Below are 26,857 nucleotides of genomic sequence, written 5' to 3' on the forward strand. Positions count from 1 at the left end.
AAACCTGCGTAAAGAGCTGACGAACCCAAGTGAGCTGCTCTCAACACAGTCGTCTTGTTTGCCAAACAAATGAAAACTTCAGGTTGCACAATTAGACTCGGGAGCTTTATGTTAATTATTAGCCAGCAGTCTGTTAATTACTAAGCAGGGGATATGAGCCCTGCTGTTTAACCGTGCTCTGGAGAGATCTAACCGTACCTCACTCCAGTGCTGCACGTCATTGAAACTACAGAAACATCTCATTATGGGTTTCATCATCTTCTTCGAAACAATGCTGATATGGCACCTTCAAGTTACCTCTCAACTGGCATTACTAACTTCAATAACATTGTGTAAGAGTTTGACACTAGAACACTGACAAAAACAATAATGCAGTACATCTACCTGTTCAGTGTCAGATCCATGTTTTTCAAGGTGTTCATTTACCTTTTGCACCGCAGTTCAAAAACATCTAAGCTGCCTCACACGTACACTAGAATACAAATCTGCGGCCTGTGGTTGCAGTAATGCACTGCTGACAAAGAAATATGAGCTATGAGAGATATGAGGTATTTTGTGCCTCACAGGAGAATGAACCTAACATACATGTCTTTGATGGTGGGGGAAACCGGGGAAGGTCCAGAGGAAACCCACACAAACACGTCAATATGATGCAAACTTGTCTACTCCAGCATTCAAGAACAAATATACATACCTGAAATGTACACTTCTGATCTTTACATCCACTGTCAACAACCCCCAGTGTGTTGATAGTGATGAGAGCAGGTCAGGTTTGACAGGGTGGTCAGGGTGGCGTATCTTCCGCTGTACAGAGGATTGTGGGTCAGATTAACCAGAAAGGCATGCTGGTTACTGCAAAATGTAACTGGATGAAGTGGGACATCCTTGTATTTTCGGGGCATACTATATTTGACATACTATGTATTGGGATATACTTAATAGTACAGTAGTATAGGAACAGTTCTTAAGGCCCTGTAGTAATGAACTCATCTAAAAAGGAGACTTCACTTTACTGACAGTGCCATCTGCAGTTCAAAAAAACTTCCACAGTCACACTAAATCTAAAGTAAATTGAGCCTTAAGGAACGCTGCCAAAACACTTTGCTCAACAGTTCACAAACTGCATTGTACAAGTTACAGCTGGAACAGGGCTCACTTGAAAGTGTCCACTCAGCAGAATCCCCGCCATGCCAAAAATCAATATCAGGGCTCCCCCGTCCAGCTGTAAAAGACTCAGTTAAGTGACTCAGAAACTGCTCTGCATCAGCACAAAATAATAAAAGAGACATTTTGTGTGGACATTTAATTAAAGGGACATTTATCTAGTTTCACAGATATTCAACAGCTCCTAGTCTGCAACCCATTGTACACACATAGTGTATTGTGCCAGCAATACATGAGAGGTTTCTAATCATCAGTTAGCCTTTTTACACAACAAACTTGGATTAGCCATTGGACCACACGAGTAATGGTTGCTGAAAATGGTCCTTTTGTACACCTATGTAGATATTCCATTAAAAAAATCATCAATTACCAGCTAAAAAAGTAATTTGCCACATTAATAATGTCTAGACTTTACATATGATCAATGTAATGTTATTTCTATTGAAAAAAATATTCCCTTTCTTTCACAAACAATTAAAGAGGTCATATTATGCTAATTTTCAGGTTCATACTTTTATTTGGGGGCCCTATTAGAATAGGTTTACATACTTTAATTTTCTAAAAACATGTTATTTTTCTTATATGGTGCATTGCTGCAGCATCCTTTTACACACCATGTCTTGAATGCTCTATTTTAGCTATGGAGCCATCTCGCCTCTGTTCAATCTTTGATGGAAGTTGCACTTGCGCATTACTTACAGGGCAGGATGTAACCAATCAGAGGCAGAGTGGGGCGGGTCATGCCAAGCAAGGTGGTGTGATCCAACATAACGCCGCTACAGCTGATAACCATGGCTGTGGTACATCCAAATATATTTTATAATATATATATATATAAACATATATATCTATGTAACGTCTGTTAAATGGTGATGCACATAAGTTATGGAAGTAAAGGCTTGACTCCAAACCAGGCGTTTCAGGCAGTGCAGGAGCAGTGTTTTCTGTGGGAGAGAATGCAGCGATTTTGATGCTACCATAAAGTTGCCCCTGCACACCATTGAAAATGAGTTTGACCCAGAAACGAAACTACGGTGAATCTTAAAAGTGGCTTTTTCGTCATAATTATGCTTTTACATGAAGGTTTGACTCAAATACATTCACAAAAAAAGCCTAGGTTGCATTTTGGCAAGAGTTTCACTTTAATAGTTAACAAACTGTTCACTGTTAAAGCTGGGGTCGGTAAATTGGAAAAAAAAGTCAAGCCCAGGCTAGATTTTGAAAGTATCCAGCCAGTAAACCCCGCTCCCTGCACTTCGGCCTCTCTCCAAAGACGCTCCCCCCCAAACCATGAATGTGCACTGACCGGCAACTGCCGAATACCGCCGACGGAGTCCGAGTCCTCACCAGCGGTAGGAAGAAGACTATCAGTGCTTCATTTTCATCACAACATCTAACAACAAGTAGCTACCTCATGTCTCATTCACCTGTAAGTAAACACCTAATATTATCATATTGAACGTAAACAACCAACATAGCCATTGCTGGTACTGACAGCTGTCAAACTAGCTTTGTTAGCATTCAGAAATTGTTTTTGTAACTTATTGTTGGTTAGCTAGCGGCAGCTGGCTATGGTAAAGTTAGATAGGGCAAAGCTAAAACAACAAGATTAGTGGTGGGCCTGCTACACGCTTATTTTGTAAAACTCAGTCAGACCTTGAAATACCATATTACAACATTACTTGTCCAACTCCTCAACTCCTGTGACTGAAAAGTCATCATCTCTGCAAAAAATATAATAATCACAGAAAACTAGACAAGGATGGAGAACTAAATGTATTTACAGGACATAAAGGTACATTTCAATGTGTTTATGGGGCATTAAAATTTCATTTATTCTCACAAAGACAACACAGGACTGTTGCTATGTAAAAAAAAAAAGTAATAATAAATGTCTGGGGTTAGGTGGGTGATGGTAAGCTTATGTGATAGGTAGCAAGCGGTTATTTGAAGGGAGTGGTAGATGCATGGTGTGCAGCAATTATGGTCAGTGTTTCCCACAATTCTACTGTGGTCAGCTGACAGTCAGATCATGAATTGAAATACAAAGTCTATTTTGTTAAAAAATGTCTTACTAATATGTAATAGTCTTGAGCAGTAGGCTAACATTTGACTGTTAGGACCAGTACTTGAAGCAGTTTCCTGGTGCAGCTAAAGAATTGTATTGTATCTCTGCTAAGAAGCACATTCATGCACATACAGCAAGGACGTGTGTATATATGAAATGTATCCATCCAAGATACATATTACATGAATAGCAGTGGTTTGATCCATGTTGCTACCAGCATCAAGTTACACTCACCTGTCAGCGAGACTCTGCAGAAATAGTGGAAACATCAGGGAATGGTTCTGTCGTGAACTGAGGCTTCAAAGGCTAGAAGTTGATGCGTCCCTATCATAACTATAGGACACAGACATAGGCAACATCAGCACAACTGTAAAACGTCTAATGCAAAGTCTATATGAATGAACGTCACAAAAAAAACATCAAACAACATCTGCTTAGGACTTCAATGCAAACTATATTCACAGATATATGTAATCTTCCCTTGACCTCTGAACAGTGGACTTGGCCTTTCACACGTGTAGCACACAAGAATTAGTCCGCCTCTCACATACAGCTTGTCTGGCTAATGTCCAAACAGCCCAGGGTAGCAGTGCATGTGTGAACACTGCTATATGGATTAGATCCACAGTACATATTAAACGTTGGCCTGCGTGTAAATGGTAACGTTACATGTAAATATGTTTCATACGGCAGTAGTCTATCCTAGCTAGCTAACGTTAGCTAGAAGCTGACAATGCGAACGATGTTAGCGTTGGGATAATACATACGACATGGGACATAAGGAGCTAACTTTAGCTACGTTGACTACATAATGCAGAGTAATAATACATTTCCCCCAACCAAAACAAACCAGCTCATTACCTGTCCAACAGACACAGCTACCATGGCGTCCGTTTTCAGGCCTTCAACTATGTCAGTTGTCGCCATCGTTGAACAGCCACTCCATTGTTGACTCTCATTTCACCTCTTGAGCTATCCAACTTCTTTTTGTTGTAGCCTTCTTAAGTTCAGTCTGTCTTTTCTTGCTCTGTTTGGCAGTGCAAGCTGATGAAGGTACAGCTGATAATGAAAAGTGTGGCTGTACTTTCTCTGCCATTCTTGTCCGTAAAAAATGAGCTCACTCCGCAACAGACTCCGGTCACGCGCAGTGAGTGATGGGTGGAGTCAGCGCAGGGTGGGCAGGTAAGGACAGATTGATAGACAGGTAGTCTGTCCATACAATATCTCCGGGCCGCTAAAATTGATTGGATGAAGTTATTACAGCCCTGTCGCTGCCACATACCATGGATTTTTTTCCTTTTTTTCCAAAAGCGTTTTATATTTTGATTGCCGTCTGGATGTTATGTGTTAGGTGATGTTATAAATATAATAAAAAATGCTTCTGAACAAAATTACCAACCCCAGCTTTGATTATGGATATTTTAAAGTTAAAGACTTATATCCTAAGAGAGATTATTTTGACAGTCGACATTCTGCATGCTGGAAGCTGTTTAAACGTTCGTTGTAAAGTTTGTTCGGAAGCTTCTTCTCTCATAGTAGGCATGTGTTGATTTTTGCACACTTAACTGATTATTAATCAGTCTTTTATTTTATGCAACTTATCAGGGGAATTATTTCAACAGAAATTCTTGTTATACACTGCTGAGAAATTCTGAGAAAATGTGTTGAAATAACAAATTATTTCCTCTCTGCATGTTTTTTAGCATGCTTTAAAACTTTGGTCAATTTGATAATGAAAACATTATTCGTATCAAGTGAATTCAGTGTGATATTATGAAGGTCTTAGATATAACAAAGAGAAGAGTACAAGCAACTCTTTTGGAAAAAGAGTTAAAAGCCTTTATTTAGAAAGCTATATCATGTGAATTTCTTACAAAAAATGAAAGTTAATTTTAAAAATAAGCTGATTAGCAACCCACACGTAGTGGAACACAGGGCCTTCTTCCCTGGCTTTTTAACTTTGGATTTTTCCCTTTTTTGAACTTCTGTATTCCCAAAGCACCTTCATCACATTCTGTTTGAAGCACTCCAGATTTATTTTTCTTAAGGTCTTACATTTTACTTGGTAAGCCCTGCAGAAACCCTGTAAAAAATGTACTGTCTTCATATATCAATGTTACATCACTCTAGTCGAATTACAGACTTATGAAACGTGTAAAACGGACATTTATCTAGTTAGATATTTCCCCAAAAAGATAACAACTAGAGTGAGATTTATTTGTACAGATGTTCACCAGCTCAGAGTCTGCTGCACATTGTCCATATGTACTGTATTGTATGTTTTCAACATTGAGTGGAGTGGAGCTCATTACAGCACTTTTCAGAGGCCAATTTTGATCATGTATGATGGAAAAACAATGAGATTGGTAATATGTTTTGTGTCTATAATCAGAATTGGCAAATTACAGCGACATCAGACAAATGTTGTGGAGCAGCAGTTGGGCCTATAAAATAGATTAGCGTGAATTGTATTCAATGAAAATACACAAGAAAGGTAGGCCTACAGGTTTGAGCCTGGTTGCGCTGTTCTATGATTGGAAGTAGTGCAGTTTTTTGTAGTCCTTTGTGCAACTATATAGATATTCCATTAAAAAATCATCGATTTCAAGCTAAAATAGTCACTTACCACATTAATAATGTCTAGACTTTATATCTGATCAATGTAATGTTATTTTTATTGGGGAAAAAAGTGTCCTTTTCTTTCCCAAAAACTGAAAATACACTGCCAAAGTTGGCTACAAAAACTTCATAGAGTTTTATTATTTGAGTCGCATGCATGGAAAAGGGTTTGAAAGAACTGTCTAGTTTTGCCTATCTCCTCACTGAATTCTGTTGTTCATGACAAACTTAATGCTTTATGACGACAGTATGTACATAATGTATCTCTGGAGAATTGTGAACGCCGCAAACACTCAGATAAGGGGAAGAACATCCCAGAGATGTTGCTCACTGAAGACCTGTTACATGATAAGGACAGAGATCTAAAGCTTTGACTCTTCTAGTTTATTTCATGTGTTGAATGTTGGTTGTGTGTTCACTTACAGTGTAAAGTGTCTGCTTGTTGAGGTTTTATCTCAAATTTAAGACATTTATGTGTTGTATGCTGTTCATTTTAGCTTCAGAGACATTTAACAAGTTTATGTCTGATTGTAATCACACTGAATGTGTTGTTGCTTGTCTTTTAAATTGTGTATCAGAATGTATATGGAAATTTTACTTATTTTTTCTTTAACAGGTTTGCTTATGGCAACATTCGCAAAATGCAGAATCTGACTGAACTTTCAGGCAATGTAACATCCAACAACAGCGTGTCTGTGATCATTAAGGTGTGTGTTGTTATCTCTTGTTTCTGTGTCTTCCTCTGCAGCATTGGTGTCATGCTGCACATCTTTGCGTCTTACAGGCAGTTCATGGACACTTCACGTTACATCCTTTTTGCCTACATGCTGATCAATGACACCCTGCAGCTCTTGTCCTCTGTGTTGCTCTTCCTCTTTGCCATGGGAGGTGTGAAATTTGCTCTTGTCTACTGCATTCCCTTGTTGATCATTTCCACTGCCACTTTCCAGAACACACCGTTAATCCTGGCCACCATGTCACTCGAGCGTTATGTTGCCATCTTTTACCCCCTGCAGCGCCCGGTTGCCTGGCGCTCAGACCGTATCTGGATCATTATTCTGTCCCTGTGGCTCATCAGTTGCATCTTCCCGATCATTGACCACTCCATCATGGAGAATGATCCAGCTGTGAATATCCTCTCCACCCCTGTGATTTGCCAAACTAAACTTGTCAACTCATCTCAAATTCAGACACTGTTCAAAACTGCTAGAAGTATTCTGTTCTTTGCAGTAGTGGCTGTTATCATCCTCTTTACATATGTGAGAATCCTCCTGGAAACCAGGAAGCTCAGACAAGACACAGCGTCTGTGAGTAAAGCCATGCACACCGTGCTGCTGCATGGCTTCCAGCTGCTGCTGTGCATGTTGGCCTTCACCATCCCCATCACTGAGACTCTCATAGTGCTGCACTCCAACTGGAGAACAGAAGACGTCGCCTATTTTAATTACTTCTGTTTCGTTCTAATTCCACGCTTTCTCAGCCCGGTCATCTACGGCTTCAGAGACCAGAGTCTCAGGGGCTACATCAGGAAACATTTCTCTGCTGCTCTAATAAAATAAAGTAAAACCCTGCAGGCAAACTGCAGGACAACTTGTCTGTTTATCTAACTTTCAAAATCATAATTGAGTACAATTTGGATTAATATCTAAACCTTTCATCTGCATTTTTGTAGCCAATAAGGCTTTCTGATCACAAATGGACTTTGTTTAATGGGGTGTCTTTACAGTTTTTAACTTATTGAATGTGTTTTTTATGCTGCACACGTACAAAGAAGACAAGACAAACAAACACTGACAACTGCACATCAGAGGCTTCATCTCTCATAATAGGCATGTGTCGATTTTTGCACACTTGCAACTGATTATTAATCCATCCTTTTTGACGCAACTTATCAGGGTAATTATATCAACAGAAACTCCTTTATATACACTGCTGAGAAGTTCTGAGAAAATGTGATTATTTCGTCAACACTAAAAGTAACTATCATTAATACATTAATAAATTGTGGCCTACAAAATGTTATTAATAATGTGTTTCTGTGTAAGCTGGTCAATGTGCAACTAACTTTATACTGTTTTGGCTTGCTGAATGAATAAAGGCATTTATATGTTGTAATTTGTGTCTATACACTGCTGAGAACCTCTGAGAAAATGTGATGAAATAAATCATTCTTTAGTCTCTGCTGGTTTTCTATCATGCTTTAAAACTTAAACATTATTCATACTAAAAGTCTTAGATTTAAACAAAAGAGAACAATCCAAGCAACTCTTTTGGAAAAGGGGTTTAAAAGTCTTTATCTAGATAGCTATATCATGATGAATTACTTATTGAAAATTCATTTTAAAAATCAGCCGAGTAGCAACCCACATATAGTGGAACACAGGGCCTTCTTCCCTGGCTTTTTAAACTTGGATTTTTCCCTTTTTTTGAACTTCTGTGTTCCCAAAGCATCTTCATCACATTCTGTTTGAACTTAAGCACTCCAGATTACATTTTTCTGAAGGTCTTACATTTAACTTGGTAAGCCCTGCAGAAACCCTGTAAAATATTCACTGTCTTCATATATCAATGTTACATCACTGTAGTCGAATTACAGACTCATGAAATGTGTAAAACGGACATTTATCTAGTTAGTTATTTCCCCAAAAAGATAACCACTTGAGTGAGATTTATTTGGACAGATGTTCACCAGCTCAGAGTCTGCTGCACATTGTCCATATGTACTGTATTGTATGTTTTCAACATGGAGGGAGTGGAGCTCATTACAGCACTTTTCAGAGGCCAATTTTCATCATGCATGATGGAACAACAATGAGATTGGTCAGATGTTTTGTGTCTATAATCAGAATTGGCAAATTACATCGACATCAGACAAATGTTGTGGAGCAGCAGTTGGGCCTAGAAATTAGATTAGCATGAATTGTATTAAATAAAAATACACAAGAAAGGTAGGCCTACAGGTTAGAGCCGGTTTGTGCTGTTCTATGATGGAAGTAGTGCAGTTTCTTACATGGAATAGCCTTCATTTCTCAGAACAAGAATAGACTGATGAGTTTTCGAAGAAAGCTCTTTTTCTGGCCATTTTGAGACCATCCATCTAAATGCTGATGCTCCAGATACTCAACTTGTCTTTGGAGGGCCAATTTCAGTGCTTCTTTAATGCATACAACAGTTTTCAGCTGTGCTTACTAGTTGCACATAGGGGTGGGCGATATGGCAAAAATATCATATCACGAATTTTTAAAAATAAAATCCCGATTTCATCACGATCTTAAATCAAAAAAAGAAAAACAGACAATTTAGGCCAAAGAACCTTTCTGAACTGATTTTAATTTAAATAGTTGCAGTTTTGCCAACATGTGCAAACAACGTAAACATACTAAAAGGTAAACAACAACACTCTGATAAAGTGCACTCTTCCAACATAAAAGGTAGCTTTCAATAAACATGAAAGTAAAATATCAATGAAAACATTACTGTTTGTTTTATTCAACACAGTCATTTTAACAGGATTTAAGTATATCTAAACACTAAATAGCTTATTGAAAAGGGTCAAATAAGTCCGTCAGTGGTCGGACTATCCGACGGGGGGGTGGGGGGGTTGCGGTAATTTGAACACTGTACAATTAGCGCATTTACCGTTTATTAGCGGCCAAGCGCGACCTATCCATGCGCTCGTGTGTGTGTGTGTGTGTGTGTGTGTGTGTGCGTGTGCACCCGAGAGAGGCAGCAGGTGGAGGGGCTAACTGGCAGAGATGAGAGATGGTGAAACGCTGTTTTTTTTTAAAAAAGCGTCCAACTCCTCCGTTTGGCTTTCAGCCATGGCTCTCCATGCGGCTACCGCTACACACATAAACAAGGAGGCAGGTAAGAAAGCGCGTCACTGCCCGTAATTCGCTATGATTGGTCGGTCAGGTTGACGACGTAATACGTTTGGTGCGTCGGTGCATCAGCAGCATAGAACTGCAATTTATAGAATGTGCCCTAGACCAGGGGTGGGGAATGTCCGGCCTCCGGGCCGTATACGGCCCGCGAGGCCATTTCAACTGGCCCGCAATGCAATACAATTTTTATATTTTATATCTTCATATATGCATACATGAATTAAAAAAAATCAGGAAAAAAAATATATCGCCCGTCATTAGTTTTCCGAGAGAGAGTCCTATGTCCGAGTCAACGTCAGGGTCAGTGAATACAGCATGTGATGTACGTACCACTGCATTGGGTCGGAGTGACTGACACATGACAAGTACCGACACAGACAAGTGATGCATCATGGCGACTGTCAAGAAAAGGAAGGTGGACGCAGAATGCCGCGTATTTCAGGAAAAATGGACAGATGACTTTTTCTTTGTTGAAGTGAAAGGCAAGCCAGTGTGCCTAGTTTGTGGCGAGGCGCTTGCGGTGATGAAAAAGGCCAATGTCGAGCGCCATTACAGCTCGAAACACGCTAAACTCGACGAGTTGAAAGGACAAATGCATTTGAATAAAATTAACGCTCTTCGTCTGAGTTTGGGTGCTCAACAAGCAGCTTTCACACGGCCACAGACTGACAGAGAGAATATTACGCGTGCAAGTTTTGTGGTGAGTGAACTGATAGCCACGAAGCTGAAACCTCACGCTGAAGGAGAGTTCGTGAAGGAGTGCCTCGTAGCCGCTGCGGAGCTGCTCGCGCCCGACAAAGTGAAATTATTTCAAAGCGTCAGTTTGTCCCGGAGAACCGTTTCAGAAAGGATTACTGATATGGCGCAAGATATTGAAAAAACACTCAAGAACACTGCAAGAGACTTTGAGTATTTTTCTCTGGCCTGTGACGAGACAACAGACATCACACACACAGCGCAGCTTGCCATTTTTCTGCGTGGGATTACGTCTGAGTTTGAAACAAAGGAGGAGTTGCTGTCTTTGCAAGCCATGCATGGCACTACTAAAGGTGAGGATTTGTTCAATCAAGTTATTGTGGCCATGAACAATTTTGAACTGCCATTTGAGAAGTTGAGCGGCATCGCCACTGACGGAGCTCCCGCAATGGTTGGCGCGCAAAAAGGATTGACTGCTTTAGTCAAAAAAGAAATGAGCCGACTGAGTCTGGATCCAAGTGATTTAGTTGTATGCCACTGTATCATACATCAAGAGAGTTTGTGTGCACATTCCCTGAAGCTTAACAATGTGATGAAAACAGTTGTGTCCACCATAAACTTCATTAAAAGCAGAGGGCTGAACAACCGCCAGTTCAAGGAGTTACTCAGCGAGCTTGAGTCAGAGTACGGTGATCTGGTTTATCATTGTGAAGTGCGATGGCTGAGTCGTGCAAATATGCTCGCACGGTTTTATACACTGCGGGAAGAAGTCAGACGCTTCATGGAGATGAAGGGTAAACCTGTCATGGAGCTCAGTGATGGCAAGTTCCTCCGTGATCTGGCCTTCATGGTGGACATCAGCAAGCACCTGTCAGAGCTAAACATCAAGCTGCAAGGTCCCAACCAGCTCATCAGCTCTCTGCTTTCAAATGTGAAATCATTTGAAGTGAAGTTAAGGCTGTGGCAAGGACAGCTGGAAAGGGGAAACACTGTGCACTTTCCCACCCTACAAGAACAAAAGCCTGATGTTACGACTGAATATGCTGGTGAGTGTGCAAAACTCATCCAGGCATTTGATGAGAGGTTTCATGATGTGAAAAATATACAAAAGGAACTCGACGTGTTTGCGACACCATTTAATGTGCAACCGTCTGATGTGCCAGACAACCTCCAAATGGAAATAATTGATCTGCAAAACAACAACGAGCTCAAAGCCAAGTACCACAACCTTTCTCTGCTGGACTTTTACAAACTGTATGTTCGTGCTGAGGATTTTCCCATCCTGAGGAGACATGCCCTGAAGTTTGCATCTCTGTTTGGGACAACGTATCGCTGTGAACAGTTCTTTTCAAAACTGACTCTTGCAAAGACTCGCTTCCGCTCAAGACTGACTGACTCAAACTTGGAAAACCAGCTTCGAGTAGCATCATCATCACTGCCAGCTGACATCAGACGCCTTGCTAGAGAAAAACAGTTCCAGCCATCACATTAGGTGAGTCTAGAAATGCAGCAAACATGAGGCTTAGTAACACAGCAGTTATAGACTTTTTTTGTCTTTTTTTTCATCTTTAGTTATGTGTTCATAATGGTATGGCCCTCTGAGGACTTTGGAAAAATTGAAATGGCCCTTGATGTGAAAAAGGTTCCCCACCCCTGCCCTAGACGATCCCTACGATCTCTGCACTTGGGCAGATCGTCTACACATTATAATCGTTCACGATCTAATATCGTCATGTCGCACACCCCTAGTTGCACATGGGTTTTCTAATCATCAATTAGCCTTTTAACACAACAAATTTGGATTAGCCACTGGACCACAGTAGTAACAGTTGCTGAAAATAGTCCTTTGTGCACTTAAGTAGATATTCCATTAAAAAATCATCGATTTCAGGCTAAAATAGTCACTTACAACATTAATAATGTCCAGACTTTATATCTGATCAATGTAATGTTATTTTTATTGAGGAAAAAAGTGTCCTTTTCTTTCCAAAAAACTGAAAATACACTGCCAAAGTTGGCTATCAAAACTTCTTACAGTTTTTATTGTTTGAGTCGCATGCATGGAAAAGGGTTTGAAAGAACTGTCTAGTTTGGCCTATCTCCTCACTGAATTCTGTTGTTCATGACAAACGTAATGCTTTATGACGACAGCATGTACATAATGTATCTCTGGAGAATTGTGAACGCCGGAAACACTCAGATAAGGGGAAGAACATCCCAGAGATGTTGCTCACTGAAGACCTGTTACATGATAAGAACAGAGATCTAAAGCTTTGACTCTTCTGGCTCTTCTAGTTTATTTCATGTGTTGAATGTTGGTTGTGTGTTCACTTACAGTGTAAAGTGTCTGCTTGTTGAGGTTTTATCTCAAATTTAAGACATTTATGTGTTGTATGCTGTTCATTTTAGCTTCAAAGACATTTAACAAGTTTATGTCTGATTGTAATCACACTGAATGTATTGGTGCTTGTCTTTTAAATTGTGTATCAGAGTATAAATGGAAATTTTACTTATTTTTTCTTTAACAGGTTTGCTTATGGCAACATTCGCAAAATGCAGAATCTGACTGAACTTTCAGGCAATGAAACATCCAACAACAGCCTGTCTGGGATCATTAAGGTGTGTGTTGTTATCTCTTGTTTCTGTGTCTTCCTCTGCAGCATTGGTGTCATGCTGCACATCTTTGCGTCTCACAGGCAGTTCATGGACACTTCACGTTACATCCTTTTTGCCTACATGCTGATCAATGACACCCTGCAGCTCTTGTCCTCTGTGTTGCTCTTCCTCTTTGTCATGGGAGGTGTGAAATTTGCTCTTGTCTACTGCATTCCCTTGTTGATCATTTCCACTGCCACTTTCCAGAACACACCGTTAATCCTGGCCACCATGTCACTCGAGCGTTATGTTGCCATCTTTTACCCCCTGCAGCGTCCGGTCGCCTGGCGCTCAGACCGTATCTGGATCATTATTCTGTCCCTGTGGCTCATCAGTTGCATCTTCCCGATCATTGACCACTCCATCATGGAGAATGATCCAGCTGTGAATATCCTCTCCACCCCTGTGATTTGCCAAACTAAACTTGTCAACTCATCTCAAATTCAGACACTGTTCAAAGCTGCTAGAAGTATTCTGTTCTTCGCAGTAGTGGCTGTTATCATCCTCTTTACATATGTGAGAATCCTGCTGGAAACCAGGAAGCTCAGACAAGACACAGCATCTGTGAGTAAAGCCATGCACACCGTGCTGCTGCATGGCTTCCAGCTGCTGCTGTGCATGTTGGCCTTCACCATCCCCATCACTGAGACTTTCATAGTGCTGCACTCCAACTGGAGAACAGAAGACGTCGCCTATTTTAATTACTTCTGTTTCGTTCTAATTCCACGCTTTCTCAGCCCGGTCATCTACGGCTTCAGAGACCAGAGTCTCAGGGGTTACATCAGGAAAAATTTCTCTGCTGCTCTAATAAAATAAAGTAAAACCCTGCAGGCAAACTGCAGGACAACTTGTCTGTTTATCTAACTTTCAAAATCATAATTGAGTACAATTTGGATTAATATCTAAACCTTTCATCTGCATTTTTGTAGCCAATAATGCTTTCTGATCACAAATGGACTTTGTTTTATGAGGTGTCTTTACAGTTTTTAACTTATTGAATGTGTTTTTATGCTGCACACGTACAACGAAGACAAGACAAACAAACACTGACACAACTGCACATCAGAGGCTTCATCTCTCGTAATAGGCATGTGTCGATTTTTGCACACTTGCAACTGATTATCAATCCATCCTTCTTTTTGACGCAACTTATCAGGGTAATTATATCAACAGAAACTCCTTTATATACACTTCTGAGAAGTTCTGAGAAAATGTGATTATTTCATCAACACTAAAAGTAACTATCATTAATACATTAATAAATTGTGGCCTACAAAATGTTACTAATATTAATAATGTGTTTCTGTGTAAGCTGGTCAATGTGCAACTAACTTTATACTGTTTTGGCTTGCTGAATGAATAAAGGCATTTATATGTTGTAATTTGTGTCTATACACTGCTGAGAACCTCTGAGAAAATGTGATGAAATAAATCATTCTTTAGTCTCTGCTGGTTTTCTATCATGCTTTAAAACTTAAACATTATTCATACTAAAAGTCTTAGATTTAAACAAAAGAGAACAATCCAAGCAACTCTTTTGGAAAAGGGGTTTAAAAGTCTTTATTTAGATAGCTATATCATGATGAATTACTTATTGAAAATTCATTTTAAAAATCAGCCGAGTAAGAACCCACATATAGTGGAACACAGGGCCTTCTTCCCTGGCTTTTTAAACTTGGATTTTTCTCTTTTTTTGAACTTCTGTGTTCCCAAAGCACCTTCATCACATTCTGCTTGAATTTAAGCACTCCAGATTAAATTTTTCTGAAGGTCTTACATTTAACTTGGTAAGCCCTGCAGAAACCCTGTAAAATATTCACTGTCTTCATATATCAATCTTACATCACTCTAGTCGAATTACAGACTCATGAAATGTGTAAAACGGACATTTATCTAGTTAGTTATTTCCCCAAAAAGATAACCACTTGAGTGAGATTTATTTGGACAGATGTTCACCAGCTCAGAGTCTGCTGCGCATTGTCCATATGTACTGTATTGTATGTTTTCAACATGGAGGGAGTGGAGCTCATTACAGCACTTTTCAGAGGCCAATTTTCATCATGCATGATGGAAAAACAATGAGATTGGTCAGATGTTTTGTGTCTATAATCAGAATCTGCAAATTACATCGACATCAGAAAAATAATGTGGAGCAGTAGTTGGGCCTATAAAGTAGATTAGCATGAATTGTATTAAATGAAAATACACAAGAAAGGTAGGCCTACAGGTTTGTACCGGTTTGTGCTGTTCTGTGAGGGAAGTAGTGCAGTTTCTTACATGGAATAGCCTTCATTTCTCAGAACAAGAATAGACTGATGAGTTTTCGAAGAAAGCTCTTTTTCTGGCCATTTTGAGACCATCCAACTAAATGCTGATGCTCCAGATAATCAACTTGTCTTTGGAGGGCCAATTTCAGTGCTTCTTTAATCAGTACAACAGTTTTCAGCTGTGCTTACTAGTTGCACATGGGTTTTCTAATCATCAATTAGCCTTTTTAACACAACAAACTTGGATTAACCACTGGACCACAGGAATAACAGTTGCTGAAAATAGTCCTTTGTGCAACTATATAAATATTCCGTTAAAAAATCATCGATTTCAAGCTAAAATAGTCACTTACCACATTATTAATGTCTAGACTTTATATCTGATCAATGTAATATTATTGTTATTGTGGAAAAAAGTGTCCTTTTCTTTTCCAAAAACTGAAAATACACTGCCAAAGTTGGCTACAAAAACTTCATAGAGTTTTATTATTTGAGTCGCATGCATGCAAAAGGGTTTGAAAGAACTGTCTAGTTTGGCCTATCTCCTCACAGAATTCTGTTGTTCATGACAAACGTAATGCTTTATGATGAAAGCATGTACATAATGTATCTCTGGAGAATTGTGAATGCCACAAACACTCAGATAAGGGGAAGAACATCCCAGAGATGTTGCTCACTGAAGACCTGTTATATGATAAGAACAGAGATCTAAAGCTTTGACTCTTCTGGCTCTTCTAGTTTATTTCATGTGTTGAATGTTGGTTGTGTGTTCACTTACAGTGTAAAGTGTCTGCTTGTTGAGGTTTTATCTCAAATTTAAGACATTTATGTGTTGTATGCTGTTCATTTTAGCTTCAGAGACATTTAACAAGTTTATGTCTGATTGTAATCACACTGAATGTGTTGTTGCTTGTCTTTTAAATTGTGTATCAGAGTATAAATGGAAATTTTACTTATTTTTTTTTCTTTAACAGGTTTGCTTATGGCAACATTCGCAAAATGCAGAATCTGACTGAACTTTCAGGCAATGAAACATCCAACAACAGCCTGTCTGTGATCATTAAGGTGTGTGTTGTTATCTCTTGTTTCTGTGTCTTTCTCTGCAGCATTGGTGTCATGCTGCACATCTTTGCGTCTCACAGGCAGTTCATGGACACTACACGTTACATCCTTTTTGCCTACATGCTGATCAATGACACCCTGCAGCTCTTGTCCTCTGTGCTGCTCTTCCTCTTTGCCATGGGAGAGGTGAAATTTGCTCTTGTATGCTGCATTCCCTTGTTGATCATTTCCACTGCCACTTTCCAGAACACACCGTTAATCCTGGCCACCATGTCACTCGAGCGTTATGTTGCCATCTTTTACCCCCTGCAGCGCCCGGTTGCCTGGCGCTCAGACCGCATCTGGATCATTATTCTGTCCCTGTGGTTCATCAGTTGCATCTTCCCGATTATTGACCACTCCATCATGGAGAATGATCCAGCTGTGAATATCCTCTCAACCCCTGTGATTTGCCAAGCTAAACTTGTCAACTCATCTCAAATTCAGATACTGTTCAAAGCTGCTACAAGTATTCTGTTCTTCGCAGTAGTGGCTGTTATCATCCTCTTTACATATGTGAGAATCCTGCTGGAAACCAGAAAGCTCAGGCAAGACACAGCGTCTGTGAGTAAAGCCATGCACACCGTGCTGCTGCATGGCTTCCAGCTGCTGCTGTGCATGTTGGCCTTCACCATGCCCATCACTGAGACTCTCATAGTGCTGAACTCCAACTGGAGAACAGAAGACATCTCCTATATTAATTACTTCTGTTTCGTTCTAATTCCACGCTTTCTCAGCCCGGTCATCTACGGCTTCAGAGACCAGAGTCTCAGGGGCTACATCGAGAAAACATTTCTCTGCTGCTCTAACAAAGTAAAACCCTGCAGGCAAACTGCAGGACAACTTGTCTGTTTATCTAACTTTCAAAATCATAATTGCATTTAGATAAATATCTAAACCTTTCATCTGCATTTTTGTAGCCAATAAGGCTTTCTGATCACAAATGGACTTTGTTTTATGGGGTGTCTTTACAGTTTTTAACTTATTGAATGTGTTTTTATGCTGCACACGTACAAAGAAGACAAGACAAACAAATACTGACACAACTGCACATCAGAGGCTTCATCTCTCGTAATAGGCATGTGTCAATTTTTGCACACTTGCAACTGATTGTTAATTCTTCCTTCTTTTTGACGCAACTGATCAGGGTAATTATATCAACAGAAACTCCTTTATATACACTGCTGACAAGTTCTGAGAAAATGTGATTATTTTAACTTCATACAGTTTTGGCTTGCTGAATGACTAAAGGCATTTATATGTTATCATTTGTGTCTATATACATATGTATATATATATTAGGGATGCAACAATATTCAATATTTTATGGAACCGTTCAATACGCCCTGTTAGGTTCAATACACAAAGGCAAACAATACAATACAATACAGTACAATACAATACTACAATAATGTTTGCTGTTTAACTTGATTGGATACTGCATATGTTTTTTATGGAAGGCAATTAAGATAAGAGTTACATTTTTATAATAAGGTTTGTGGTTTGACTATATGTGCTTTTAATTATTTTGACATGCAATATTGCCTTTGCTAGTGTGAGTAGTTTTATATTAAGATATCGAAAGTACCGTTACCGTGTCCCAAAAACTGTGATGCATACCGAACTGTGGGAAAACTCTACCGTTGCATCCCTAATATATAGATAGATAGATAGATAGATAGATAGATAGATAGATAGATAGATAGATAGATAGATAGAAATGATAAACAGAAAAATATTTTTTATACACTGCTGAGAACCTCTGAGAAAATGTGATGAAATAAATCATTCTTTAGTCTCTGCTGGTTTTCTATCATGCTTTAAAACTTAAACATTATTTATACTGAAGGTCTTAGATTTAAACAAAAGAGAAAAATCCAAGCAACTATTTTTGGCAAAAGGGTTTAAAAGTCTTGATTAAGATAGCTATATCATGCTGTATTACTTATTGAAAATTAATTTTGAAAATCAGCTGAGTAGCAACCCACACGTAGTGAAACACAGGGCCTTCTTCCCTGGCTTTTTAAACTTGGACTTTTCTCTTTTTTGAACTTCTGTGTCCACAAAGCACCTCCATCACATTCTGTTTGAACTTAAGCACTCCAGATTAAATTTTTCTGAAGGTCTTACATTTTACTTGGTAGGCCCTGCAGAAACCCTGTAAAATATTTACTGTCTTCATATATCAATGTTACATCACTCTAGTCAAATCACAGACTCATGAAATGTGTAAAACAAACATTTATCTAGTTAGTTATTTCCCCAAAAAGATAACCACTTGAGTGAGATTTAAGATGTTCACCAACTCAGTCTGCTGCACATTGTCCATATGTACTGTATTGTATGTTTTCAACATGGAGGGAGTGGAGCTCATTACAGCACTTTTCAGAGGCCAATTTTCATCATGCATGATGGAACAACAATGAGATTGGTCAGATGTTTTGTGTCTATAATCAGAATCTGCAAATTACATCGACATCAGACAAATGTTGTGGAGCAGCAGTTGGGCCTATAAAGTAGATTAGCATAAATTGTATTCAATGAAAATACACAAGCCTACAGGTTAGAGCCGGATTGTGCTATTCTATGATGGAAGTAGTGCAGTTTCTTACATGGAATAGCCTTCATTTCTCAGAACAAGAATAGACTGATGAGTTTTCGAAGAAAGCTCTTTTTCTGGCCATTTTGAGACCATCCATCTAAATGCTGATGCTCCAGATACTCAACTTGCCTTTGGAGGGCCAATTTCAGTGCTCCTTTAATGCATACAACAGTTTTCAGCTGTGCTTACTAGTTGCACATAGGGGTGGGCGATATGGCAAAAATATCATATCACGAATTTTTAAAAATAAAATCCCGATTTCATCACGATCTTAAATCAAAAAAAGAAAAACAGACAATTTAGGCCAAAGAACCTTTCTGAACTGATTTTAATTTAAATAGTTGCAGTTTTGCCAACATGTGCAAACAACGTAAACATACTAAAAGGTAAACAACAACACTGATAAAGTGCACTCTTCCAACATAAAAGGTAGCTTTCAATAAACATGAAAGTAAAATATCAATGAAAACATTACTGTTTGTTTTATTCAACACAGTCATTTTAACAGGATTTAAGTATATCTAAACACTAAATAGCTTATTGAAAAGGGTCAAATAAGTCCGTCAGTGGTCGGACTATCCGACGGGGGGGTGGGGGGGTTGCGGTAATTTGAACACTGTACAATTAGCGCATTTACTGTTTATTAGCGGCCAAGCGCGACCTATCCATGCGCTTGTGTGTGTGTGTGTGTGTGTGTGTGTGTGTGTGTGCGTGTACACCCGAGAGAGGCAGCAGGTGGAGGGGCTAACTGGCAGAGATGAGAGATGGTGAAACGCTGTTTTTTTTTAAAAAAGCGTCCAACTCCTCCGTTTGGCTTTCAGCCATGGCTCTCCATGCGGCTACCGCTACACACATAAACAAGGAGGCAGGTAAGAAAGCGCGTCACTGCCCGTAATTCGCTATGATTGGTCGGTCAGGTTGACGACGTAATACGTTTGGTGCGTCGGTGCATCAGCAGCATAGAACTGCAATTTATAGAATGTGCCCTAGACGATCCCTACGATCTCTGCACTTGGGCAGATCGTCTACACATTATAATCGTTCACGATCTAATATCGTCATGTCGCACACCCCTAGTTGCACATGGGTTTTCTAATCATCAATTAGCCTTTTAACACAACAAATTTGGATTAGCCACTGGACCACAGTAGTAACAGTTGCTGAAAATAGTCCTTTGTGCACTTAAGTAGATATTCCATTAAAAAATCATCGATTTCAGGCTAAAATAGTCACTTACAACATTAATAATGTCCAGACTTTATATCTGATCAATGTAATGTTATTTTTATTGAGGAAAAAAGTGTCCTTTTCTTTCCAAAAAACTGAAAATACACTGCCAAAGTTGGCTATCAAAACTTCTTACAGTTTTTATTGTTTGAGTCGCATGCATGGAAAAGGGTTTGAAAGAACTGTCTAGTTTGGCCTATCTCCTCACTGAATTCTGTTGTTCATGACAAACGTAATGCTTTATGACGACAGCATGTACATAATGTATCTCTGGAGAATTGTGAACGCCGGAAACACTCAGATAAGGGGAAGAACATCCCAGAGATGTTGCTCACTGAAGACCTGTTACATGATAAGAACAGAGATCTAAAGCTTTGACTCTTCTGGCTCTTCTAGTTTATTTCATGTGTTGAATGTTGGTTGTGTGTTCACTTACAGTGTAAAGTGTCTGCTTGTTGAGGTTTTATCTCAAATTTAAGACATTTATGTGTTGTATGCTGTTCATTTTAGCTTCAAAGACATTTAACAAGTTTATGTCTGATTGTAATCACACTGAATGTGTTGGTGCTTGTCTTTTAAATTGTGTATCAGAGTATAAATGGAAATTTTACTTATTTTTTCTTTAACAGGTTTGCTTATGGCAACATTCGCAAAATGCAGAATCTGACTGAACTTTCAGGCAATGAAACATCCAACAACAGCCTGTCTGGGATCATTAAGGTGTGTGTTGTTATCTCTTGTTTCTGTGTCTTCCTCTGCAGCATTGGTGTCATGCTGCACATCTTTGCGTCTCACAGGCAGTTCATGGACACTTCACGTTACATCCTTTTTGCCTACATGCTGATCAATGACACCCTGCAGCTCTTGTCCTCTGTGTTGCTCTTCCTCTTTGTCATGGGAGGTGTGAAACTGGCTCTTGTCTACTGCATTCCCTTGTTGATCATTTCCACTGCCACTTTCCAGAACACACCGTTAATCCTGGCCACCATGTCACTCGAGCGTTATGTTGCCATCGTTTACCCCCTGCAGTGTCCGGTCGCCTGGCGCTCAGACCGTATCTGGATCATTATTCTGTCCCTGTGGCTCATCAGTTGCATCTTCCCGATCATTGAACACTCCATCATGGAGAATGATCCAGCTGTGAATATCATCTCTACCCCTGTGATTTGCCATACTAAACTTGTCAACTCATCTCAAATTCAGACACTGTTCAAAGCTGCTAGAAGTATTCTGTTCTTCGCAGTAGTGGCTGTTATCATCCTCTTTACATATGTGAGAATCCTGCTGGAAACCAGGAAGCTCAGACAAGACACAGCGTCTGTGAGTAAAGCCATGCACACCGTGCTGCTGCATGGCTTCCAGCTGCTGCTGTGCATGTTGGCCTTCACCATCCCCATCACTGAGACTCTCATAGTGCTGCACTCCAACTGGAGAACAGAAGATGTCGCCTATTTTAATTACTTCTGTTTCGTTCTAATTCCACGCTTTCTCAGCCCGGTCATCTACGGCTTCAGAGACCAGAGTCTCAGGGGTTACATCAGGAAAAATTTCTCTGCTGCTCTAATAAAATAAAGTAAAACCCTGCGGGCAAACTGCAGGACAACTTGTCTGTTTATCTAACTTTCAAAATCATAATTGAGTACAATTTGGATTAATATCTAAACCTTTCATCTGCATTTTTGTAGCCAATAAGGCTTTCTGATCACAAATGGACTTTGTTTTATGAGGTGTCTTTACAGTTTTTAACTTATTGAATGTGTTTTTATGCTGCACACGTACAACGAAGACAAGACAAACAAACACTGACACAACTGCACATCAGAGGCTTCATCTCTCGTAATAGGCATGTGTCGATTTTTGCACACTTGCAACTGATTATTAATCCATCCTTCTTTTTGACGCAACTTATCAGGGTAATTATATCAACAGAAACTCCTTTATATACACTTCTGAGAAGTTCTGAGAAAATGTGATTATTTCATCAACACTAAAAGTAACTACCATTAATACATTAATAAATTGTGGCCTACAAAATGTTACTAATATTAATAATGTGTTTCTGTGTAAGCTGGTCAATGTGCAACTAACTTTATACTGTTTTGGCTTGCTGAATGAATAAAGGCATTTATATGTTGTAATTTGTGTCTATACACTGCTGAGAACCTCTGAGAAAATGTGATGAAATAAATCATTCTTTAGTCTCTGCTGGTTTTCTATCATGCTTTAAAACTTAAACATTATTCATACTAAAAGTCTTAGATTTAAACAAAAGAGAACAATCCAAGCAACTCTTTTGGAAAAGGGGTTTAAAAGTCTTTATTTAGATAGCTATATCATGATGAATTACTTATTGAAAATTCATTTTAAAAATCAGCCGAGTAGCAACCCACATATAGTGGAACACAGGGCCTTCTTCCCTGGCTTTTTAAACTTGGATTTTTCTCTTTTTTGAACTTCTGTGTTCCCAAAGCACCTTCATCACATTCTGCTTGAACTTAAGCACTCCAGATTAAATTTTTCTGAAGGTCTTACATTTAACTTGGTAAGCCCTGCAGAAACCCTGTAAAATATTCACTGTCTTCATATATCAATGTTACATCACTGTAGTCGAATTACAGACTTATGAAATGTGTAAAACAAACATTTATCTAGTTAGTTATTTCCCCAAAAAGATAACCACGTGAGTGAGATTTATTTGTACAGATGTTCACCAGCTCAGAGTCTGCTGCACATTGTCCATATGTACTGTATTGTATGTTTTCAACATGGAGGGAGTGGAGCTCATTACAGCACTTTTCAGAGGCCAATTTTCATCATGCATGATGGAAAAACAATGAGATTGGTCAGATGTTTTGTGTCTATAATCAGAATCTGCAAATTACATCGACATCAGATAAATAATGTGGAGCAGCAGTTGGGCCTATAAAGTAGATTAGCATGAATTGTATTAAATGAAAATACACAAGAAAGGTAGGCCTACAGGTTAGAGCCGGTTTGTGCTATTCTATGATGGAAGTAGTGCAGTTTCTTACATGCAATAGCCTTCATTTCTCAGAACAAGAATAGACTGATGAGTTTTCGAAGAAAGTTTTTTTTCTGGCCATTTTGAGGCCATCCATCTAAATGCTGATGCTCCAGATACTCAACTTGTCTTTGGAGGGCCAATTTCAGTGCTTCTTTAATCAGTACAACAGTTTTCAGCTGTGCTTACTAGTTGCACATGGGTTTTCTAATCATCAATTAGCCTTTTAACACAACAAACTTGGATTAGCCACTGGACCACAGGAGTAACAGTTGCTGAAAATAGTCCTTTGTGCAACTATATAGATATTCCATTAAAAAGTAATCGATTTCAAGCTAAAATAGTCACTTACCACATTAATAATGTCCAGACTTTATATCTGATCAATGTAATGTTTTTTGTTTTTTGTTTTTTTTTGGGGGGGGGGGGGGGGGGGGGGGAGTGTCCTTTTCTTTCCAAAAAACTGAAAATACACTGCCAAAGTTGGCTACAAAAACTTCAGAGAGTTTTTATTATTTGAGTCGCATGCATGGAAAGGGATTGAAAGAACTGTCTAGTTTGGCCTATCTCCTCACTGAATTCTGTTGTTCATGACAAACTTAATGCTTTATGACGACAGCATGTACATAATGTATCTCTGGAGAATTGTGAACGCTGCAAAGACTCAGATAAGGGGAAGAACATCCCAGAGATGTTGCTCACTGAAGACCTGTTATATGATAAGAACAGAGATCTAAAGCTTTGACTCTTCTGGCTCTTCTAGTTTATTTCATGTGTTGAATGTTGGTTGTGTGTTCACTTACAGTGTAAAGTGTCTGCTTGTTGAGGTTTTATCTCAAATTTAAGACATTTATGTGTTGTATGCTGTTCATTTTAGCTTCAGAGACATTTAACAAGTTTATGTCTGATTGTAATCACACTGACATTGTTGGTACTTGTCTTTTAAATTGTGTATCAGAGTATAAAATGAAATTTTACTTATTTTTTCTTTAACAGGTTTGCTTATGGCAACATTCGCAAAATGCAGAATCTGACTGAACTTTCAGGCAATGAAACATCCAACAACAGCCTGTCTGTGATCATTAAGGTGTGTGTTGTTATCTCTTGTTTCTGTGTTTTCCTCTGCAGCATTGGTGTCATGCTGCACATCTTTGCGTCTCACAGGCAGTTCATGGACACTTCACGTTACATCCTTTTTGCCTACATGCTGATCAATGACACCCTGCAGCTCTTGTCCTCTGTGCTGCTCTTCCTCTTCGCCATGGGAGGGGTGAAATTTGCTCTTGTATGCTGCATTCCCTTGTTGATCATTTCCACTGCCACTTTCCAGAACACACCGTTAATCCTGGCCACCATGTCACTCGAGCGTTATGTTGCCATCTTTTACCCCCTGCAGCGCCCGGTCGCCTGGCGCTCAGACCGCATCTGGATCATTATTCTGTCCCTGTGGCTCATCAGTTGCATCTTCCCGATCATTGACCACTCCATCATGGAGAATGATCCAGCTGTGAATATCCTCTCCACCCCTGTGATTTGCCAAGCTAAACTTGTCAACTCATCTCAAATTCAGACATTGTTCAAAGCTGCTACAAGTATTCTGTTCTTCACAGTAGTGGCTGTTATCATCCTCTTTACATATGTGAGAATCCTGCTGGAAACCAGGAAGCTCAGACAAGACACAGCATCTGTGAGTAAAGCCATGCACACTGTGCTGCTGCATGGCTTCCAGTTGCTGCTGTGCATGTTGGCCTTCACCATGCCCATCACTGAGACTCTCATAGTGCTGCACTCCAACTGGAGAACAGAAGACGTCGCCTATATTAATTACTTCTGTTTCGTTCTAATTCCACGCTTTCTCAGCCCGGTCATCTATGGCTTCAGAGACCAGAGTCTCAGGGGCTACATCGAGAAAACATTTCTCTGCTGCTCTAACAAAGTAAAGTAAAACCCTGCAGGCAAACTGCATAACAACTTGTCTGTTCATCTAACTTTCAAAATCATAATTGAGTACAACTTGGATTAATATCTAAACCTTTCATCTGCATTTTTGTAGCCAATAATGCTTTCTGATCACAAATGGACTTTGTTTCATGGGGTGTCTTTACAGTTTTTAACTTATTGAATGTGTTTTTATGCTGCACACGTACAAAGAAGACAAGACAAACAAACACTGACACAACTGCACATCAGAGGCTTCTTCTCTCATAATAGGCATGTGTCAATTTTTGTACACTTGCAACTGATTATCAATCCATCCTTCTTTTTGACGCAACTTATCAGGGTAATATTATCAACAGAAACTCCTTTATATACACTGCTGACAAGTTCTGAGAAAATGTGATTATTTCGTCAACACAAAGTAACTATCATTAATACATTAATAAATTGTGGCCTACAAAATGTTATTAATATTAATAATGTGTTTCTGTGTAAGCTGGTCAATGTGCAACTAACTTTATACTGTTTTGGCTTGCTGAATTAATAAAGGCATTTATGTGTTGTAATCACATTTTCTCAGAACTTCTCAGCAGTGTATATAAAGGAGTATGCATTAAAGGAGCACTGAAATTGGCCCTCCAAAGGCAAGTTGAGTATTTGGAGCATCAGAATTTAGATGGATGGTGGTCTCAAAATGGCCAGAAAAAAAGAGCTTTCTTCGAAAACTCATCAGTCTATTCTTGTTCTGAGAAATGAAGGCTATTTCATGTAAGAAACTGCACTACTTCCATCATAGAATAGCACAAACCGGCTCTAACCTGTAGGCCTACCTTTCTTGTGTATTTTTATTTAATACAATTTATGCTAATCTAATTTCTAGGCCCAATTGCTGCTCCACAACATTTGTCTGATGTCAATGTAATTTGCAGATTCTGATTATAGACACAAAACATCTGACCAATCTCATTGTTGTTCCATCATGCATGATCAAAGTTGGCCTCTGAAAAGTGCTGTAATGAGCTCCACTCCCTCCATGTTGAAAACATACAATACAGTACATATGGACAATGTGCAGCAGACTCTGAGTTGGTGAACATCTGTACAAATAAATCTCACTCAAGTGGTTATCTTTTTGGGGAAATAACTAACTAGATAAATGTTTGTTTTACACATTTCATGAGTCTGTGATTCGACTAGAGTGATGTAAGATTGATATATGAAGACAGTAAATATTTTGAGAGAATACACTATTTGGCTATATGGCAAGCCACTGATTAATAAATTATATCTTCACTTTATGCACTTTCTAACAAACGAGTCATCATGTGTCCATATAGCCTGTGACCACACCATTGTGCGCCTTTACGCACACGCTCTGATCCACTTTGGCTAGGCAGGCTATATGGATGCTATATCCCCAGCTAAAAGTATCTCCTGTCAAATTGAGAGTATGGTTACGCTTCACAGACAGCATATTTAGCCTCAATGACTTTCCTACCTCAAACATACAGCAAGCCGTTGCTCAGGATCGATTGGCTCACGGTAGTTGCTTCGTGTCCTCCTGAGGTGAGGACCCAGTATCGCCAGAAGGGCTTCAAACTGTGCTATGGACAT

At 39.3% G+C, this 26,857-nt stretch overlaps 5 protein-coding genes across 5 annotated transcripts; all 5 read left to right on the forward strand.

Annotated features, from left to right (window-relative positions):
- Nucleotides 1-4,343: 4,343 nt before the first annotated feature.
- LOC141012435 (odorant receptor 131-2-like) lies at nt 4,344-7,410 on the forward strand. Its single transcript, XM_073485922.1, has 2 exons — nt 4,344-4,414; nt 6,600-7,410. Exons 1-2 carry the CDS (start codon nt 4,344-4,346, stop codon nt 7,408-7,410), a joined length of 882 nt encoding a protein of 293 aa, XP_073342023.1.
- A 5,574-nt stretch (nt 7,411-12,984) lies between these two features.
- On the forward strand, nt 12,985-13,902 carry LOC140992203 (odorant receptor 131-2-like). Its single transcript, XM_073462492.1, has one exon. The coding sequence runs from the start codon at nt 12,985-12,987 to the stop codon at nt 13,900-13,902; it is 918 nt and encodes a 305-aa protein (XP_073318593.1).
- A 2,450-nt stretch (nt 13,903-16,352) lies between these two features.
- Nucleotides 16,353-17,381, forward strand: LOC141012445 (odorant receptor 131-2-like). Its single transcript, XM_073485933.1, has 2 exons — nt 16,353-17,281; nt 17,375-17,381. The coding sequence occupies exons 1-2, from the start codon at nt 16,353-16,355 to the stop codon at nt 17,379-17,381; spliced, it is 936 nt and encodes a 311-aa protein (XP_073342034.1).
- A 3,556-nt stretch (nt 17,382-20,937) lies between these two features.
- Nucleotides 20,938-21,855, forward strand: LOC141007776 (odorant receptor 131-2-like). Its single transcript, XM_073480176.1, has one exon. The coding sequence runs from the start codon at nt 20,938-20,940 to the stop codon at nt 21,853-21,855; it is 918 nt and encodes a 305-aa protein (XP_073336277.1).
- Nucleotides 21,856-24,326: 2,471 nt separating this feature from the next.
- LOC141008071 (odorant receptor 131-2-like) lies at nt 24,327-25,250 on the forward strand. The gene has a single exon (XM_073480270.1). The coding sequence runs from the start codon at nt 24,327-24,329 to the stop codon at nt 25,248-25,250; it is 924 nt and encodes a 307-aa protein (XP_073336371.1).
- The last annotated feature ends 1,607 nt before the right edge of the window (nt 25,251-26,857 follow it).

The sequence above is a fragment of the Pagrus major genome, chromosome 2 (genome assembly GCF_040436345.1).
Source record: "Pagrus major chromosome 2, Pma_NU_1.0".
Lineage (NCBI taxonomy): Eukaryota > Metazoa > Chordata > Actinopteri > Spariformes > Sparidae > Pagrus > Pagrus major.